General features: G+C 40.7%; 1 protein-coding gene across 8 annotated transcripts in view; it reads right to left on the bottom strand.

Moving 5' to 3' along the window:
• RASAL2 (RAS protein activator like 2) overlaps positions 1–19,732 on the bottom strand; it is a 275,645-nt gene that overhangs the window by 169,433 nt on the left and 86,480 nt on the right. For 3 of the 8 annotated variants that reach the window (XM_037906045.2, XM_043552866.1, XM_037906046.2), the window contains exon 1: positions 18,260–19,176. The exons of 3 other annotated variants lie outside the window; for them this stretch is intronic. In XM_037906045.2, coding sequence (XP_037761973.1) covers positions 18,260–18,866 — 607 coding nt within the window. In that variant the 5' untranslated portion in view covers positions 18,867–19,176. Of the gene's footprint in view, positions 1–18,259; positions 19,210–19,732 lie in introns of those variants that run through there. 2 more of the 8 variants (XM_037906044.2, XM_043552865.1) reach the window with 2 other exon arrangements.

Raw genomic sequence — 19,732 nt, 5'->3', positions numbered from 1 at the left:
AGCTAATTAAGTGTCTTCTAGCAGTCCAGGAAGTTTTACACTCTTCCTCCAACTCTAGAAACATGGGAAGGTACATCTTTCATTTGTCTGATCTAAAATAACAGTGCATGTTAAGTGAGCAAGTGATAAGAATCTTTATTCTAAACTAAATTAAATCAAACATTTAAGATATTTTGTTTATTTTCACTGGCATTATTTTTTTTGAATGTGAATCTTCCTCCTCCAGGTTTGTGGGGTCACAGAAAAAAGGCAGAATTAATAGCCAAAAAGTCACTCAACCACACAGCACACTTGATAATGTTACCTGGGGACTCCTCATGCATCTCCCCTCTTTCTTCCCACTTTCCTCCAATCCCCCACATCCCAGAAAAATACAGGACACCAGGACTAAAATTTTGCTGTACTGCTTTACTACTGATACATATTGGATGCTTAGTGTTAATGCCTTTAATACCTTAAATCCTTTAAGCACAAACATGCTGTTTCTCCTTAACGTATGTACTGTACTTAATGTACTGTATGTTTTCCATACCAATAATGCTGTCCCCCAAACAGGATTTTAAGAATCACCTAAACTTCCTCACTAACATTTTTTTCAAGCTGTTTCTAATTCTGGAAGGAGAACATGTGAGGTCCACAAAGATACATAGATTGCCGGGGAAAAAATAAAAGTACTTACAGTGGGACCATACTGAAATTTACAGATGATGGCTCTATTTAAAGAGCCCTGATAACATCTGATTATTAAATGCAGTTTCACAGCAGGGCCGTTAGTCACTAGAGCCAATCTGATTTTTGAGGAAAGAAAAGTAACTGTTCTTGGTTGAAATGTTTTCATCTAGTTTGGGAGTAGGGTTTTACAGAAGGGAAGAGAAATAACCCCCATCTGTGCATTTAGCAGTTATCGCTGAAATTCATCTCCTTCCATTGGGAAGTACAACTTACACAGGCAGCAAACAATTTCTGCAGAAAACTCTAAGAATTCTGTATGCTGCCAGGAGGTGGGTGGAAGGGATATCGAGGGTTCATGTACACAAGGGATTATTATCTAGAACCAACTTGGACAATAGAAGGAAATGCTTCTCAAATGTAACTGTAGATAGTGTTCTTCATGTGGCTTTAGTTAAAGAGCTACTTCTGTGCCACTGAGCACAATGAGATCTCAAAGATGCACTCAAATTCAGAGTGTAAACAGTCACACATAACATAAGAATCGTCCCACTGGGTCAGACCAATGGTCCATCTGCCTTGTATCCGGTCTTCTGATGGTGGCCAGCTCCAGATGCTTCGGAGGGAATGACCAGAACAGGGAAATTATTGAGTGATCCACCTTCTGTCACCCATTGCCAGCATCTGTCAGTTGGAGGCTTAGGGACATCAAGAGCATTTGGTTGTGTCACTGACCATCTTGGCTAATAGCCACTGATAGATCCTAAGTTCATGGAGGATAGGTTCAATTCTTTTTTGAACCCAGTTATACTTTTGGCCTTCACAACATCCCTTGGCAATGAGTTCCAAAAGTTGACTGTGTTGTATGAAGAAGTATTTCCTTTTGTTTGTTTTAAGCCTGTTGTCTATTCATTTCATTGGGTGACACCCAGTTTTTGTGTTATGAGAAGGAATAAATAACACTTCCTTATTTACTTTCTCCACTCCAGTCATGATTTTATAGGCCTCTATCATATCCCCCTCTTTTCCAAGCTGAAAAGTCCCAGTCTGTTTAATCTCTCCTCATATGGAAGCTGTCCCATACCCTTAGCCCTTCTCTGTATCTTTTCCAGTTCTAATAGATCTTTTTAATAGATGCAACCAGAACTGCACGGAGTATGCAAGGTGTGGGTGTACCATGGATTTATATAGTGCATTATATTTACTGTCTTATCTATACCTTTCCTAATAGCTTCTAACATTGTTCGCTTTTTTGACTGTCACTGCACATTGAGAGGATGTTTTCAGACAACTATCCACAATGACTCCAAGATCTCTTTCTTGAGTGGTAACAACTAATTCAGATTCTATCATTTTGTATGTATTGTTCTGATTAGGTTTTCCAATATACATGACTTTGCATTTTCGACATTGATTTTCATCTGCCATTTTGTTGCCCAGTCACCCGGTTTTGTGAGATTCCTTGGTAATTCTTTGCAATCTGCTTTGGATTTAACTGTTTTGAGTAATTTTGTATCATCTGTAAACTTTGCCACCTCACATTAGTCCTTTTTCCAGATCATTTATGAATATGTGGAACAGCACTGGTTCCAATACAGATCAACGGGGTACACCACTATTTACCTCTTTCCAGTCTGAAAACTGATAATTTATAACCACTCTTTCAGACAACTGAAACAAAAAATATAGGACAAAATCTCAAGCTGTTCTTAATTCTCCATTATAAAATACTTAATATTTCAAAGGTAGAAATTTTTTCTGCCTTTTTTAAATTAAAAGGTTTGCATTAATATTACATGATCTCTTGATATTAATATCTAGTTGACAAACCATTATCTGTATGCAGTGGCTTGCTTCCACAGAAAAATAGCTATTTTCATGTACTTTGTAGATGGTACAATTTCTTCTCTTGTACTAGTATATGAGAGTCTCAAGCATAAGACAGAGATCTGCTTCCCCTTTATTATGAATCCTGGAGTGACAGAGCACAAAGAGGCTGGAGATGCAGGATAGGTACACAGAGGCTGAGAGGACACTACAATAGAACTGCAGGGAGAAGTGTTAAAACAAGTTTCAAGCACTTGGCACAGAAGCAAGAAGTGTAACAAAAAACACAGATCTGAGCTAACAGCCAAAGAGTTGAAAAACAAAGAGCAACTCACCTGATAAGGAATCTTAGGGTATGTCTATACTACCCACTGGATCAGCGGGGCTCCATTTATCATGTCTAGTCTAGACTTGATAAATCGATCCCTGAGCGCTCTCCTGTCGACTCCTGTACTCCACCGGCGCAAGAGGCACCGGTGGAGTCGACGGGGGAGCAGCAGTAGCCGACTCACTGCAGTGAAGACACCGCAGTGAGTAGATCTAAGTACTTCGACCTCAGCTACGTTATTCACATAGCTGAAGTTGCGTAACTTAGATCAATCCCCACTCCCTCAGCATAGGCCAGGCCTTAGCATATGTAAAACAGACAATGTATCCTCATTTCACAACTTCCATACAATCATATTGGTTGATACCCCCCATAAAGAGAGAGATGTCATGACTAGTTAGGGAAACCTCAAATGACAACTACAATCATGTTGGGTATCTTGTTTCAGTTCCTAGTTAATTCTTAAAGTTTGCTCAAATATGCAAGCTCCTTTCTCCCTAGCTGTAGCTTAATCCTATTACTACTTGTTCTGTCCTCAATGACAACAATTCATCCCTCTCCTTTTCACAACATCCTCTCCAAGAACAGCATAAGAACTTGAATTGGAATCGTGAGTTACACATTGACGTGCTTTCCAGCCCTGAAGCAATGAGCCATCATGACAACCAGAAAAATCATTTCCTTTTCTTTATTTTCTAAACTCTCATGTGATTAAAGTTCATTAAAATGAAAACTGCCTTGAATTTTATTTTATACATCAATGGCCATGCTTCCATATCTCTAGGCTATTACAGCATCTCTCTTTGTGCATTCTTTGGGCATTAGATGTGCCAGACTCCAGGCTGAGCAGCAACTGATCTATTCAGTATCTCCAAACATTTGTACATTGATCTGGCTTTATTTTAAAAGTATGTTCAAAGTTTGTTCACCTCAGGCACACCTGCTAGGCATGTTTGGGTGTCTTAAAAAGAATTGCAAAAGCATCACTATAGTTATAAGTCAGTAGGCGTTTTCTTCATACACCCATATCTAGGCACATTATTTGGACTGAAGTTTCCTTGCTTGATCTTGAGTTCTTTTGAAAAGTTTGGTAAATGTCAAACAATCATTTTTGATAGACATGAACAGGGCATTTTAAAGACACACGTACTTCATAGATGGCAAGTGCCTTTGACATATCTGAAGACATTTGCACTTTTTTTTTCTATTTTCTGCAGTGTTTGCATTCCACCATGTGTATTCAGAGCTCTGCTATTAAAATAAACATAGCTGTGTCTATTTGAACATGCAATACTCTCAAGCATGAACATTCCAGTTAAATATGCAATACAGCTATTTGACCCATGTTGTACAAGAGTGTTTATTTCAATCTGCAATCAGTTTTGTCTCCTTTCCTTCCCCCTTTTAAGCAAGCAAACAAAACAAAAAAACCAAACAGTTGACAAATATTAAATGCATAAAAGTCAGAAAATTTGAACTTATGGTTTCCATGGCAACCATTACTAAGCCACACTGAAGATGAGTTGTCGCATATCTATGCCCCTATGTTGTACAATTTAGGCACGTACTTATACAATTAGTACCATAGAGTGTAATTCAAAATGCTACATATGCACAAGGAGTCTGAGTTATGGTTGCTGTGCAAATCATACATTAATTTCTCGACTAGTGTATTTAAACTCTCAGCTATGTTACTGCATAATAAAATTCAGTATGATGCATTCTACATGGGAATGAATCTGTAATCTCTGAGGGAAATTATTGAAGCCTAATGGCACTTAAAAGCAGTTACTGTTTACTGGGTGTGCACCTGTGTGTATAGTTTCTTTCAATCTGTAACAGAGAGCCATGCAGGTGGCAGCTATAGAAGGTTCCAACAGAAACTATACAGTGAAGCAGAAAGTATAATCCCTAAAGATATTCTGTTTTTTTAATTCTAAGAATTAAAGGAAGTGACTCAATCATAGGGTTGCCAACCCTACAGGATTGGCCTGGAGCCTCCAGGAATTAAAGATTAATCTTTAATTAAAGATTATGTCATGTGATGAAATCTCCAGGAATACATGCAACCAAAATTGGCAACCCTAATCATCAGTCACTTGACAATGAGGATACTTTCAGGTGCTTTTCTAGCATGCAGATATTTTGCATGTCTACTCATGCTGGCTCTGTCTACCCCACTTCTCTAACAATTTCAGGGGCTTCAGACTCTTCAAAGCGGATATGAACAAAAAGTACATGCCTGCCTGTTTATTCTTTCCATACCCACTCTACATCACTATTCTGCTGTAAAAAATGATCCTCAAACAGCAGATCCTGTCCAGTAATATGACAGGCTCTGCAGATCCCTTTACAATAGCTTTACTATTACAATATCTTCTGTTAATCCCTGACCTTGCACAGAAATCCACAGGAGTTGAGAGTATTCAGCACTTCCCAGGATTGGGCCCTTAACAGGTTCCGAAGGCCTTTCCCACCTGGACAGCTTGATTAAGGAAAGGATTTTACTATGCACACACATAAATCAGATCCAAAACTAGGCAAAGCTGGAGCTTGTTCTCAGTTGTAATCAGGATACATGCCAGTGGCACATATGAGGGCAGGTCTACACTACCGCTTATGTCTCTCAAGGTGGGAAACCCTTCCCCCCCCCCACCCCTCGAGCAACACAACTTACTGTGACCTAAGCGCGAGACACTCTCCAACCGACATAGCTTCCGCCTCTTGCAGAGGTGGAGTAATTATGGCAACAGGAGAGCACCTTCCCATCAGCATAGTGTCTTCACCAGATGCGCTGTAGTTACACTGATGTAGCGCTTTTAGTGTAGACCTGCCCTAACTCTTGTGATTGACAAAGTTCAGCAACGAATATCCCATGTGTTCAGATGAACATAATTACTAGTTGCTTTCTCACAGAATCAGAACCATTACTCATTTTCCCTATCATTCCCTTACAAAACTAGCTCAAGACTGCAGATATGAGAAAAATCACACTATCACTGAAAATTGCCTTATGCTGATAGAAAGTCCAGTAAAGAAAAGGACAGTCATTCTAAAAATACGGTGGTTTAACAGTGTTTATTTTTATGCAACTACAGTTGCATTGACAGGAAACTCAGCACCTCAATGTTCCAGCAACGCACCAGCCCAGGCTAAGGCTTTAAATTCTTAGCAACAGATGTTTGAAATCAGTAGCATTTTAGTACACCAGATTTAAACACACAGATCCCTATCTTCCTAATACAACATATGCAGAAGTTAGTTATTAAAATAGCCTTTCCTTATAGGATCAAAATTAGATGATAAAGAAAAAGTGATTTGAAAAAGGAAAACTGCAAGCCAGTAACTGGGAGATGTCCAAATCTGCCTCTGCACATCTTCACTCCTCCTTCCATTCCTGTCCAGCTCCCTTAGAGTCTATTGAGAGTGTCACTAAGTGGAGAGTGATGCACAGAAAGAATGGAGTTTGGGAAACTCTTCAGTAGTGAAAGCTTAAATCCATGTACAGTATTGAAGCATGGCTGCCAAGAGTCAACTCTTCTTAAAGAATAGTTCTAATAGAAAAAGTGACTAAAAATGGCACCTTTCCATCAGTAGAACTGTTAACTGTGGGTATTCGGTTGTATCAACTTGCTTTAAATAATAAGTTTTTTTTACTACTGTCAGCCCTTGAGAATCAACAGGCTAATGAACTGGATTATTGGCTCATGATCATCAAGAGAACTATTAACTCAGTTTCACCTTTGAGTCCTACTAAAGATTACATAGTCATAAACGTAACTGAGGGCAACATTTGGCCTATGCAATCTTTACTAAGAAAGCTGCATGAGCTAGGATACCAGTTTAATTTACAGATTTCAGACTGATAGTTAGAAAAAAATCTTTTAGCTTGTAAACAAAGTGCATTTATTAGCAGCATCATTTAAAACACAAACTTGGAAGTTCAAGTTTAGAATCATTTTTTCAGAAAATAACTTCACTTTAAATAGCTCTGGGACTTGAAAGAAATGCCATGCAACTCAAGAATAGCAATCTGAAGGGGCAGCTCCTCAAGAAGTTAAGATTTGGTATGCCCTCTTAGCTTTGAAATTTCTTCTGAGTGCTAAACCCCATACTCCTGGCCTTATATGTGGAGGAATTATTTTAAAATGGGATTTCCTGGGTTATATCTATTTTCACACACACACACACACACACAGATTATATATATAAAATCATAGAAATGTCAAACTGGAAGGGACCTCAATAGGTCACCTAGTCCAATCCCCTGCTTGGAAGCAGGATTAAATATTATCCAGACCATCCCTGACAGGTGTTTGTCTAACCTATTATTTAAAACCTCCAGTGACAGAGATTCCACAACCTCCCTAAGTAATTTGTTCCAGTGCTTAACCACCCCGACAGTTCGGAAGTTTTTCCTAACAACTTATCAAAATCTCCCTTGCTGCAATTTAAGCCCATCATTTTTTGTCCTATACTCAGTGGCTAAAGAGAACAATTTATCACCCTCCTCTTTATAGCAATCTTTTAAATACTTGAAGACTTATGTCCCCCATCAGTCTTCTCCAGACTAAACAATCCCAATTTTTTTTCAATCTTTCCTCGTAGGTCATGTTTTCTAGACCTTGAATAATTTTTGTTGCTCTCCTCTGGACTTTCTCCCATTTGTTCACATCCTTCCTGAAGTATGGTGCCCAGAACCAGACACAATACTCCAGCTAAAGCCTTATCAGTGCTGAGTAGAGTGGACAAATTACTTCTTGTGTCTTGCTTACCGCATTCCTGCTAATACATCCAGAATTATTTCTTTTTTTTTTGCAACAGTATTATATTGTTGACTCATATTTAGTTTGTGATGCACTATAACCCACAAATCCTTTTCTGCGTAACTACTTTCTAGGCAGTCATTTCCGATTTTGTATTTGTGCAATTGATTATTCCTTCCAAAGTGGAGTACTTTGCACCTGTCCTTGCTGAATTTCATGCTACTTATTTCAGACCATTTTTTCCAGTTTGTCAAGATCATTTTGAATTCTAGTCATGTCCTCCAAAGTGCTTGCAACTCTAACCAGCTTGGTATCATCTGCAAACATTATAAGCATACTCTCTGTGCCATTATCCAAATCATTTATGAAGATATCTTGACCCCACTCAATTTGTCCTTCCAGCTTGGCTGTGAACCATTGATAACTACTCTGGGAGTATGGTTTTCCAACCAGCTGTAGACCATCTCATGGTAAGTTCGTCTCTCTAGGCTGTATTTCCCTCGTTTGCTAATGAGAAGGTCATGTGAGTCAGTATCAAAGGCCTTACTCAAGTTAAGATGTCACATCTATGGCTCCCCCCATCCACAAAGCTTGTTACACTGTCAAAGAAGGATATTAGGTTGGCTCGATGTGATTTGTTCTTGACAAATCCATGCTGATTGTTACTTATCACCACATTATCTTCTAGGTACTTACTAACTGATTGATTATTTGCTCCATTATCTTTCTGGGTACCAAAGTTAATCTGACTGGTCTATAATTTCCTGGGTTGTCTTTATGCCCTTTTTCATAGGTGCCACATTTGCCCTTTTTCAGTCCTCTGGGATCTCTCCCATTCTCTAAAAGTTCTCAAAGATAATCACTAATGGCTCAGAGTTCTCTTCAGCCAGTTCCTTAAGTATTTTAAGATGTATTTCCTCATGCCCAGCGAACTTGAAGACATCTAACTTATCTAAGGGCTGGTCTACACGGCAGCGCTTTAACGTGGCTTGTGTGGTTGTGGCACAAAAAACCGACCTCCACGAGGGGCATGGCTCCCAGCAGTGGTGCATTGTCTACACTGGTGCTTTACGGCGCTAAAACTTGCTGCACTCAGAGGGGTGTTTTTTCACGCACCCTGAGCAAGAAAGTTGCAGTGCTGTAAATTGCCAGTGTAGACAAGCCCTCAGTAATTCTTAACTTGTTCTTTACCTATTTTAGCCTCAGATCCTTCCCTATTTACACTGATGTTTGCTAGGTTAGTTGTCTGATCACTGCTAACCTTTTGGGTGAAAAAAAAAAAAAAGGCATTTGCACTTCGGTCATTGCTATAATTTCTAAAAAAAAGAACAAGGAGTACTTGTGGCACCTTAGAGACTAACAAATTTATTTGGGCATAAGCTTTCGTTGGCCAAAACCCACTTCATCGGACGCAAGCAGTGGAAAATACAGTAGGAAGATATATAGACATAGGTATAGATATATATACACACACACACACACAGAGAACATGAAAAATGGGTGTTGCCATACCAACTCTAACGAGACTAATCAATTAAGGTGGGCTACTATCAGCAGGAGAAAAAAAACTTTTGTAGTGATAATCAGGATGGCCCATTTCAAACAGTTGACAAGAAGGTGTAAGTAACAGTAGGGGAAAAATTAGCCTGGGGAAATAGTTGTTACTTTGTGGAATGATTCATCCACTCCCAGTCTTTATTCAAGCCTAATTTAATGATGTCCAGTTTGCAAATTAATTCCAGTTCTGTAGTTTCTCGTTGGAGTCTGTTTTTGAAGTTTTTTTGAAGGAATATTTCCAACACACCTCTGAACAGCATACTAACCCACAGAAACCTTCCTACCAACACTACAAAAAGAAGGATTCTCCGTGGACTCATCCTGAAGGCCGAAACAACAGACTGGACTTCTACATAGAGTGCTTCCGCTGACGTGCACGGACTGAAACTGTGGAAAAGCAGCATCACTTGCCCCATAACCTCAGCCGTGCAGAACACAATGCCATCCACAGCCTCAGAAACAACTCTGACATCATAATCAAAAAGGCTGACATCATGAATAGGTCGGACTATGAACAAGAGGCTGCTAGGCAGCTCTCTAACACCACATTCTACAGGCCATTACCCGCTGATCCCGCTGAGAATTACCAAACGAAATTACACCATCTGCTTAAGAAACTCCCTGAAAAAGCACTAGAACAAATCTGCACAGACACACCCCTAGAATGCCGACCCGGGGTATTCTATCTGCTACCAAAGATCCATAAACCTGGAAATCCTGGACACCCCATCATCTCAGGCATTGGCACCCTGACAGCAGGATTGTCTGGCTATGTAGACTCTCTCCTCAGGCCCTATGCTATCAGCACTCCTAGCTATCTTCGAGACACCACTGACTTCCTGAGGAAACTACAATCCACCTGGGATCTTCCAGAAAACACCATCCTGGCCACTATGGATGTATAAGTCCTCTACACCAACATTCCACACAAAGATGGACTACAAGCCATCAGGAACAGTATCCCTGATAATGTCACGGCACTGCTATGGGTACCTGCATGGCCCTATAGTATGCCAACATTTTTATGGCTGACTTAGAACAATGCTTCCTCAGCTCTTGTCCCCTCACGTCTCTACTCTACTTGTGCTACATTGATGACATCTTCATCATCTGGACCCATGCAAAAGAAGCCCTTGAGCAATTCCACCACGATTTCAACCATTTCCATCGCACCATCAACCTCAGCCTGGACCAGTCCACACAAGAGATCCACTTCCTGGACACTACAATGCTCATAAGCGATGGTCATATAAACACCACCCTATACCAGAAACCTACTGACAGCTATACTTAGCTACATGCCTCCAGCTTTCATCCAAACCACATCACACGATCCATTGTCTACAGCCAAGCTTTAAGATACAACCGCATTAGCTCCAATCCCTCAGACAGAGACAAACACCTAAAGCCTTTCTATCAAGCAGGGCTTTGGAGCAGAGCCCGGAGCAGCTCTGGAGCATAGCTCCAAAGCCTTACTATCAAGCGTTCTTAAAACTACAATACCCACCTGCTGAACTGAAGAAACAGATTGACAGAGCCAGAAGAGTACCCAGAAGTCACCTACTACAGGACAGGCCCAACAAAGAAAGTAACAGAACACCTGCTAACAGTAGCCGTCACCTTCAGCCCCAACTAAAACCTCTCCAGTGCACCATCAAGGATCTACAACCTATCCTGAAGGACGATCCCTCACTCTCACAGATCTTGGGAGACAGGCCAGTCCTTGCTTACAGACAGCCCCCCAACCTGAAGCAAATACTCACCAGCAACCACACAACAAAAACACTAACCCAGGAACCTATCCTTGCAACAAAGCCTGTTGCCAACTCTGTCCATATATCTATTCAAGGGACACCATCTATAGGACCTAATCACATCAGACACACCATCAAGGGCTCATTCACCTGCACATCTACCAGTGTAATATATGCCATCATGTGCCAGCAATGCCCCTCTGCTATGTACATTGGCCAAACCGGACACTCTCTACGCAAACGAATAAATGGACACAAATCAGACGTCAAGAATTATAACATTCAAAAACCAGTCGGAGAACACTTCAACCTCCCTGGACACTCAATTACAGACCTAAAAGTCACAATTCTTCAACAAGAAAACTTCAGAAACAGACTCCAATGAGAAACTGCAGAACTGGAATTAATTTGCAAACTGGACATCATTAAATTAGGCTTGAATAAAGACTGGGAGTGGATGAGTCATTCCACAAAGTAAAACCTATTTCCCCATGCTAATTTTTCCCCTACTGTTACTCACACGTTTTTGTCAACTGTTTGAAATGGGCCATCCTGATTATCACTATAATTTTTTTTTTCTCCTGCTGATAATAGCCCACCTTAATTGATTAGTCTCATTAGAGTTGGTATGGCAACATCCATTTTTTCATGTTCTCTGTATATATACCTCTACCCCAATATAACACGGTCCTCAGGGGCCAAAAAATCTTACCGCATTATAGGTGAAACCACATTATATAAAACTTGCTTTGTCCTTGAGCATTTCCGTTATTAATAGTCACTTCCCACCCCCTGACTGACCCCTCAGAACCCCCGCCCCATCCAACCCCCCACCCCCGCTCCCTGTCCCCTGACTGCCCCGACCCCTATCCACACCTCCGCCCTGACAGGCCCCCCGGGACTCCAACGCCCTATCCAACACCCCTGTTCCCCGTTCGCCCCGCTCCCAGAACCTCCGAACCATCCAACTTCCCCCTGCTCCCTGTCCCCTGACCGCCCCCCAAGACCCTCTGCCTCTGTCCCAGCCCGGCACCCTTAACACACTGCTCAGAGCAGCGTGTCAGAGCCAGACACGCTGACCCACCGGAGCGCGCAGCCCCACCCCCCAGAGCGCTGCTTTACCACGTTATATCCAAATTCATGTTATATTGGGGTAGAAGTGTATATACATCTTCCTACTGTATTTTCTACTGCATGCATCCAATGAAATGGGTTTTAGCCAACGAAAGCTTATGCCCAAATAAATTTGTTAGTCTCTAAGGTGCCACAAGTACTCCTTGTTCTTTTTGCTGATACAAACTAACATGGCTGCCTCTCTGAAACCTGCTACATTTTCTGTTATTGTCTTTCCCTCCTCATTGAGTAATGGGCCTACTCTGTGCTTGGTCTTCCTTTTGCTTCTAATGTATTTGTGAAATGTCTTTGTTACCCTTTATGTCTCTAGCTAGTTTAATCTTGTTTTGTGCCTTGGCCTTTCTAATTTAGATCTATATAGATAGATTTTTTAATGAGGAAAAAGGGTAAATAAATGCTCATACTAAGTGCTAGTTACAGAAATGTTTAGGCAACCTTAATCATAAGAAAGGACCCTGTGTATTCTGCAATTCCACAACAGCAGAATTTGCCATCTTACCACAGACTCTAAATTTGCATATTGTAAATATTTAAGTTTCAGTACCTTATTGCTGAAAAAAAAATCTTGCAGACATGAATTGAGTGGAAACCAATGCAACTTTGTCCTTCCATGTGTACAAACATCCTGAAACAATAGCTCTTAGGCATATGAATGCTTCTATTCATCCCAATGGATAACTCTGAAGCCTAATACTGGCACATAGATTTAAAGGATAAAAACGCAAAACCATATTGTTATACCAAATGGATTGTACCTGCCTCCAACAAACAGTTTGTCCATGCTACCTAACTATACATTTTATTGACAAGTTTAAATGTTGACATTAATTATTTTACAGCTTTTTTAAAACCAGAAGTATTCAGCTGAATGTGTTTGCCCATTATTACTGGTTCCAATCCACATTAGCTTTATAATGACTGCAATAAGCCAGTAATTAACAGTAAAAAAGAAAGACACTGAGAAAAATAAGGAGCTTTTTAAATGCAGTGTCCTAAAGCTGTCAAAAACCTCTAATAGCTCCCAGAAGAGAAATTTCAAAACTGCCTTAGTTCTGAGTTTTCAACATGCCATAAAGCACCATTTATCACCTCTCAGCCACACTAGCGTTTCAAAAACAGGTTTAAATGTGGCTGACGTGGATTATTTCTATGTATACAGATCTAAAAACTAATTAACAAACATTTGGATGCAGCACTAGGTTCATTATTTATAAAACATCCTTGAAACAACTTTAAACCAGTTCAATTTTAACTGTTAACTAAGGTACATGTAAGTAGATTGCGTGCCCTAACCCATCATAGAAACACTGAACAGGAATTACATATAGTTATTTATATAGCACCATAAATGTGCAGGGCACTCAGTCAAAAGATAGTCTGTAAATTTTTTGGGCAGGTATACTTAGGGTGATCAGATAGCAAGTGTGAAAAATCAGGACAGGGGGTGGGAGGTAATAGGCACCTATATAAGAAAGCCCCAAATATTGGGACTGTCCCTATAAAATCGGGACATCTGGTCACCCTAGGTATACTAAGTAATACAATTAAATACATACAGGCTAAACTGTTTTTTATTCAACTGGGAATAACTAAACCACTTTATTGAAAAAGGATCTAAGGGTGTAGACCCAATTAGTTAGTTCTAAATTTCTCTTGGATGGTGATTTTTAATTAAAAAGAGTTTTATAATTCAGAAGCAGCTTTTAAAAGTTAATACAAACATAGCTGCTTCCATGCATACTAAATACCAGACCCTGTCTCCCAAAACAGAATATGAGAGCTTCCTGACTGGGAATTGACAGTGTGTTAAAACTGCTAAATTACTGAAGTCTCTTGAATCTGAAAAGACAGAATCTAAATAATTTGGATGGAAGGATGTCAGGAATGTAGTCTGAGGAATCCAAACTGGACACACATATTGAAGGGAACTGAGGTTGAGTAAAGCTTATCCAATTACAAAGAATGGGATGTTTTTTGGACAATGAGTTGAGCTTTTGAAAAATCAGGATTGCACCAGAAATGCCCCTCTATTGGTGGTGCCAGGAGAAATAGGGTAAATTCTAAAATCAGCTAAATTATAACTCAGAATCTTTATGCTGAGCAAAGGCATTTTGTCCTGATGAAGCAAAAGGAGGAAGCAATTCTGAAGGAAATACCATAATCACGATGATAACAAGAGAACACTAGTTGTAGCGAAACAGAAAAAGACTACAGAATAGTCATCATATTTTTTTTTCTCCAGAACCAAGCAGAGCTATACTAATGCAAGATTGAGAGAGTGAGGTCTATTGAAGTGGAGCAGTTGGAAAATATCCCAACTAAACCTGCTCTGTCCTGCGCTCCAGGTAAATTAGAACAATCAAATGCATATTTTCTGAGAACTTTCTCCTGCTTCAGTGACCTTTAAGAAAATAAAAAATTAAAAAAAAAGCTAAGAATGGGAACAGAATGGAAAGTTCCAAAAAAGGAAAGGAGACACAAGAGTTTAACACAGCTTTACTGGTTTCTTTCCTTACCCTGTTTCTGGTTAAATTGTGACTCCTGTTGTATAAGAACATGTTCAGTCCAGATGTTTGTTAACTGAAATGATATTTCTCTTTTCTGAGTTGATGCATTTACTGTTCTCAGCTTTTTTAGGTTATAAGTAATGTTCAAATTGAAAGTTAATGGCAAAAAATGTTGAGTCTAAACTCCTTTAGCTTAAGGCCTTGTCTGTGCTACAACCAGTGTGAAGGCCAGTTAATATTATGCCTGGTTCTAAACACAGTTAAATTGAGACACTGTGGCATCTAACAGTGTTTCAGCCATGCCAGAGGCTAATGACATCTCTGAGTTGCTTTCTTCTAACCAGTTCAGGACATTGTGGACCGGGATCTTTAACTGTTCCTGGGTACCAGCTGACTGGTTTGTCTATCTACCGCTCTCCCAAATATCTGTGTGGTAGTCCATCCCAATATGCCTTACCCCATACACAGCACTGCAATTCTGTGTGCAGTCCCGTGGGCATTCTATCTCCTGTTGAGGTACTAGACAGATCCAGAAGAATCCCTCCAGAGAAATTCGGAGTCCTTCCACCATTGAAGGGGGATGACTGGTGCTGTAGTTAGAATGATTTGGCCCATTTCTTCCCAGATAAACCCCACTCTGATGTGCCTTGTGATGGGTTTGGGCCCTTTGGGACGTCACCTGATTTGCTGGGATGCCACGGAGTCAGACTATTCTGCCAGCCTGGGTCTCCTTTACCTGGCCTTGCTGGGTTAGGCTCACAAGCTTTTCCAGACAAGCACATAGGCAGGACCGCACACAGCTGCACAGAGAGACAGAGATCCACTCTGGATAGATTCAGCCTTAGGGGCTTGCCACAACACTCTGGTGCCCACTCCCTTTAAGGGGTACAAACCCAGAGGTTTTATGAAATTCGCCCCCTCCCTCAATGAGGAGGGCGATAAGCACACCTTCTTGCCCATACCAATTAGAAATTACATAAACTGGGTTATATTATAAACAAGAAATACATTTATTAACTACGAAAGGTGAATTTTAAGCGAATATAAGAGAGAACAGACAGAACAAAGCAGATTACTGACCAAATAAAGCAAAACGCGCAAGCTAAGCTCAATATACTTAAGAAACAGGTTACCAAATGTAAATTCTCACCCTAAATGTTATTTTAGGCAGGTTGCAAAGTTTCTGTGGTTCATACGATGCTGAGTATGCCGCCTGTGGAAGGGGGAAGAGTTTGTTTCTGGACGTCTCATGGGCTTTCAGATCTCCGGATTCTTCCCATAACACAATCCTGGATTGTGTTCTCAAGTCAGGGGAAGATGCTTTCCTCCGTACATAGAACTCAGAGAGCTTCCTGGAATGCCAAGGTACCAGATTCCCAAACAGTGGCCTTCCCACTGTTCTGAGCTCAATCTGTGTGGAGTTTTGGGAGGAATACAGGAGACCAGATCATTTCCTGTAACGTAGTCTTTTCAATAGCAATTGAGGAGGTCCATATCAAGATAAGAGGGCTAAGCTGCACCTCTGTGCCCTTTGTGGTATCTCTGTGCACACCACTTCTGGTCTTAGACCTTGTGTCTTTACCTCTCCTGGGGTGGAATCCTGGGATTCTCCCATTCTTAGACCAGACCCTGGGCTACAGTACCCTGGTGGCTCAACTGTGCTTACCCAGCAGCCTGGCTGGGTTTGGCACCTGTGATGCTTTCCTTTTGGAGTCTGTGACCAGTGGTATAGAGAGATCAGACAGCCTTCTTAACATCAAGTATTGTTTATTTTTACATAAGGAATAAAGCATTTAGGGACAAGGAGTTTAAAAACAAACATTCTACATGCAAGTCTATCTTACCTGAAGGCCTGCCAACCTGTAATGAGGGTCTAGTCAGGCCTAGCTTCTTCAAACATCCCAGCGGGTGCCTGTCTTAGTCTGGTGTCTCTGAATTGTTCCTCTCTCGAGTCCCTTTGCTCATGTCAGTTCCCAGGTTTTTGCCTTGCTTGTGCAATCAGTTTGGTAGGCTCTGCAGGTCAAGCCACACTTCACAGAGCTATTGGCTCTGGTATTGTTCCATAACAATGCTCAAGGGTTTATTGAAGAATGTCTTATCTTGAGCCACTACACTTCACTATGCTCTCACCCAAGTCAGAATCTTGACTACCAGAGCCTCCTATGTGGTATGGACTACCTGCCCAGCATCAGCCTGAGCAGCAGCACTTCTTGTGGGGCCTCCCTTTCTGCCCCAATTGAAGATGTATGATCAGTGGTGCAGAAAAGGCCTACCAGAAAATGGACCACGCCCACTTTGCAACACCCCATTCACCACTCTAACCCACTGGTTCCCCCCACTATCGCAGTAATCTGCAATTGGACTTCTTGTCTCACCCTGAATTAGCAGATGACTGGAGAGGAGAGAAGAGGGACTACTAGTAAGAGGGCTTCATCAGGGCACAAAATCCTAGCAACCAGCTAGGCATTGGAGCTACCTACAGCAATGTAAACAAGGATCAGCAACCCACATTCCACATTTTGGGGATCCAGTGATATTAACCAAAAACTCATCTTGAATAGAATCCCACTGAGTTACAGCCTTACACTGAACTGGGGATACAGTCCCCATTAAATAACTTAATTCTCTCTTTTAGCTGTTTGTTTTAAAGGGATGTGACTGACTCCAATAAAAAATGCAGTGTATAAAATACAAGACCACTCCACTGTAATTAAGAGATTGTAAGTGCCCATGTCAGCAGGGTACATTCTAATAATAAAACAGAGGCTTTCGGAATACAGAGGGCTTGTCCAATGATCTAAGATGGATCCAGATGTTATCAGGGTTTTAGCATGATAATCTGCAGGATTCTGGAAAACATTACGAGTTTTTAAAAGTAAGAGTTTAAACCCATTTTCATAGCTGCATCGGTTACTTGTGTCAGATCTGCCAGTACTAGGAAGTCAAATGAAAAACCAAGAGTGACAACAGGAGGCAAATCTCTCTCCCTTTTTCTCTTTCGCTTTAAAAGCATTGTTATCAACGGGGTAGAATTAAATGAAATCTCACAGACTGGCATCAAGAAGCTTGCTGACCTCAATCCCAGCTAGCTAAACCTTTACAAATGTTATTGTTCTTGGCATCTAATATACAACATACATGAATTTGGCTGACGTTACAAAACTGTGAATCTGGCACGATTAAATCAATCAGTAGATCATTTAAAGACAGCTCTACTTCCCTCCACACTCCAGTTTGACAGTAGCAGGTTTTATATAACAAGGTACTACAAGTCCTCAGAGTTTGCCCTCAAACAGTGCACACCATATACCCAATTCATTCCAGAGAGCTATTAGTTCCTAAAACCACCAAAAAGACATTTTAAAAAGCCTTCAAATTTTTAAGCGGGTAGAAAATTGTTTGGGCAGTCCTAAACCACCACCCTATTTCAATTTAAAGAATTGCACTTAGTGGGTTCACCGTTAAGGCAAGGACAACAATGGAGAAAAGGAAACACATTTCAGAAGGCCACAGTAGCATAAACTGCTCTATTTAAATGACACATCAGGGAGCACTCAATTTGACATAGATGCTATCAGCTTCCCCACATTACTAGCCACCAGTAAAATCAGTATGAAGTTACAAATAGTTTTAAATAACTAAAAATCTCTCCAAGGAGCAAGTAACTATGCTCACCTGTTAACCAGCTATAAGGAGAACAAAACAATTCACTGTTACCTGTATTCAAATCAATCTGATTACAGTCCGTCCCCCATTCATTCACTGGCTCAGTGCTGGGCTCCCCTTTTCGGGTCAACATCTTAGAAAAGCCACTTGAAAGTGTAGAGAAGATATCATGGATGAAATATCCCTGTTGCTCACAATCTACTGAGCGCACTGGTTGCAGAAATGGCTTTACACTTCTATTTCTCCAGTGTGGGGCAGGCTCAGACATAGACCTGCTGAATGGAACTCGAAATGGTATATTATCTGCCTGGCTCATCTTCCTTGCTGGGTCTTCCTGGAGATCATCAGCACCACTACTGTCCATCCTCAAAGGGCATTCAATAGGACTTAGCTGATTATGTTTCCATTTAAGACTGTGAAACAACTCTCTCTTGCTCCCCTTCCAGTGAAACCTGGGATGCGTCTGCCATCTGTATGCACCAAGTGACTTTCCTAGGTCTGAAATTGCTTGTTCGTGTGTCCTCTTACTCTTCATTTGGTAGTACCATTGATATTCCTTCAAATTAGCTGCAACTTTTGTACTTCCACTCCCCTGTTCCGACAATGATCTTCTAAAGGCTGCAGCAGAGGGACGGTACTGCTTTTTAAACACACTCATTTTTCACCATTCAGCTTTCAGTTTCTTTAACTTACACTTCCTTTTGCTTTACCAATCATACAGCTACAGTTCACATTCGTCAGTACTCAAAAGCATTTTAATACTTGAGCTGCTTTCTTCAGTAGTGTGGCTACGAATGACAGTAGATGTTCTTCCTGATGAGCTGGAATCAATCGGGTGTCATTTAGATATAGAATTTCACACCATCACTTATTACTCCATACTTCTGCATCTCAGTAGAGTCTTCAACATACAGGAACCCTCGTCTACAGCAAATTGTTCTCCTTCTGAAGATGAATTCAGCTCTGCGAAGTCAGTTGTCACTTCCTGCGCTTTCAGGTTTCTGCACCAAACTTTCAGGAAATGACTAAAAAAAACCACCAGTCTTGAAAACCCACAATGGGGTTCTGAGCCAATCATAATTCACTTTTTCACTTTGCAACAACAGTGGGTTAATAAGGGAATGTGGAATTACCTTAACTTAAAGCCACACATTCATGCAGCATGAAGTCTCAGTAAAAAAAATACCAACCCCCCCACCTCCCCTCAAAATCTAAATTAGCAGTCATCCTTCTTATGTTCAGGACCTGAGAAGTTGGGTACATCAAGTGATAGCTTAAAGCAACATTTAATGCAGAAGAGCAATTCCTGAATAAGTCTGTTCAGTGTATATTTACCATACATATCTTGTCAACAAAGTATCTCAAAATTCCTTTAAAGAGGCAAAGACAGATTCATAAGAATTGGGTGCTGCAAACCTCAGACAGCAAGGCAAAAGCGATGTTATATGGATCAGTGGGAGTAAATGAAAGAAAGCTGTAATTTAAGGTAGCAATAATGTAAATATACTGAAGGGAAATATGCAA

This window comes from Chelonia mydas, chromosome 8, assembly GCF_015237465.2.
Source record: "Chelonia mydas isolate rCheMyd1 chromosome 8, rCheMyd1.pri.v2, whole genome shotgun sequence".
Classification (NCBI taxonomy): Eukaryota; Metazoa; Chordata; order Testudines; family Cheloniidae; genus Chelonia; species Chelonia mydas.
This window is presented reverse-complemented; position numbering and strand designations above follow the sequence as displayed.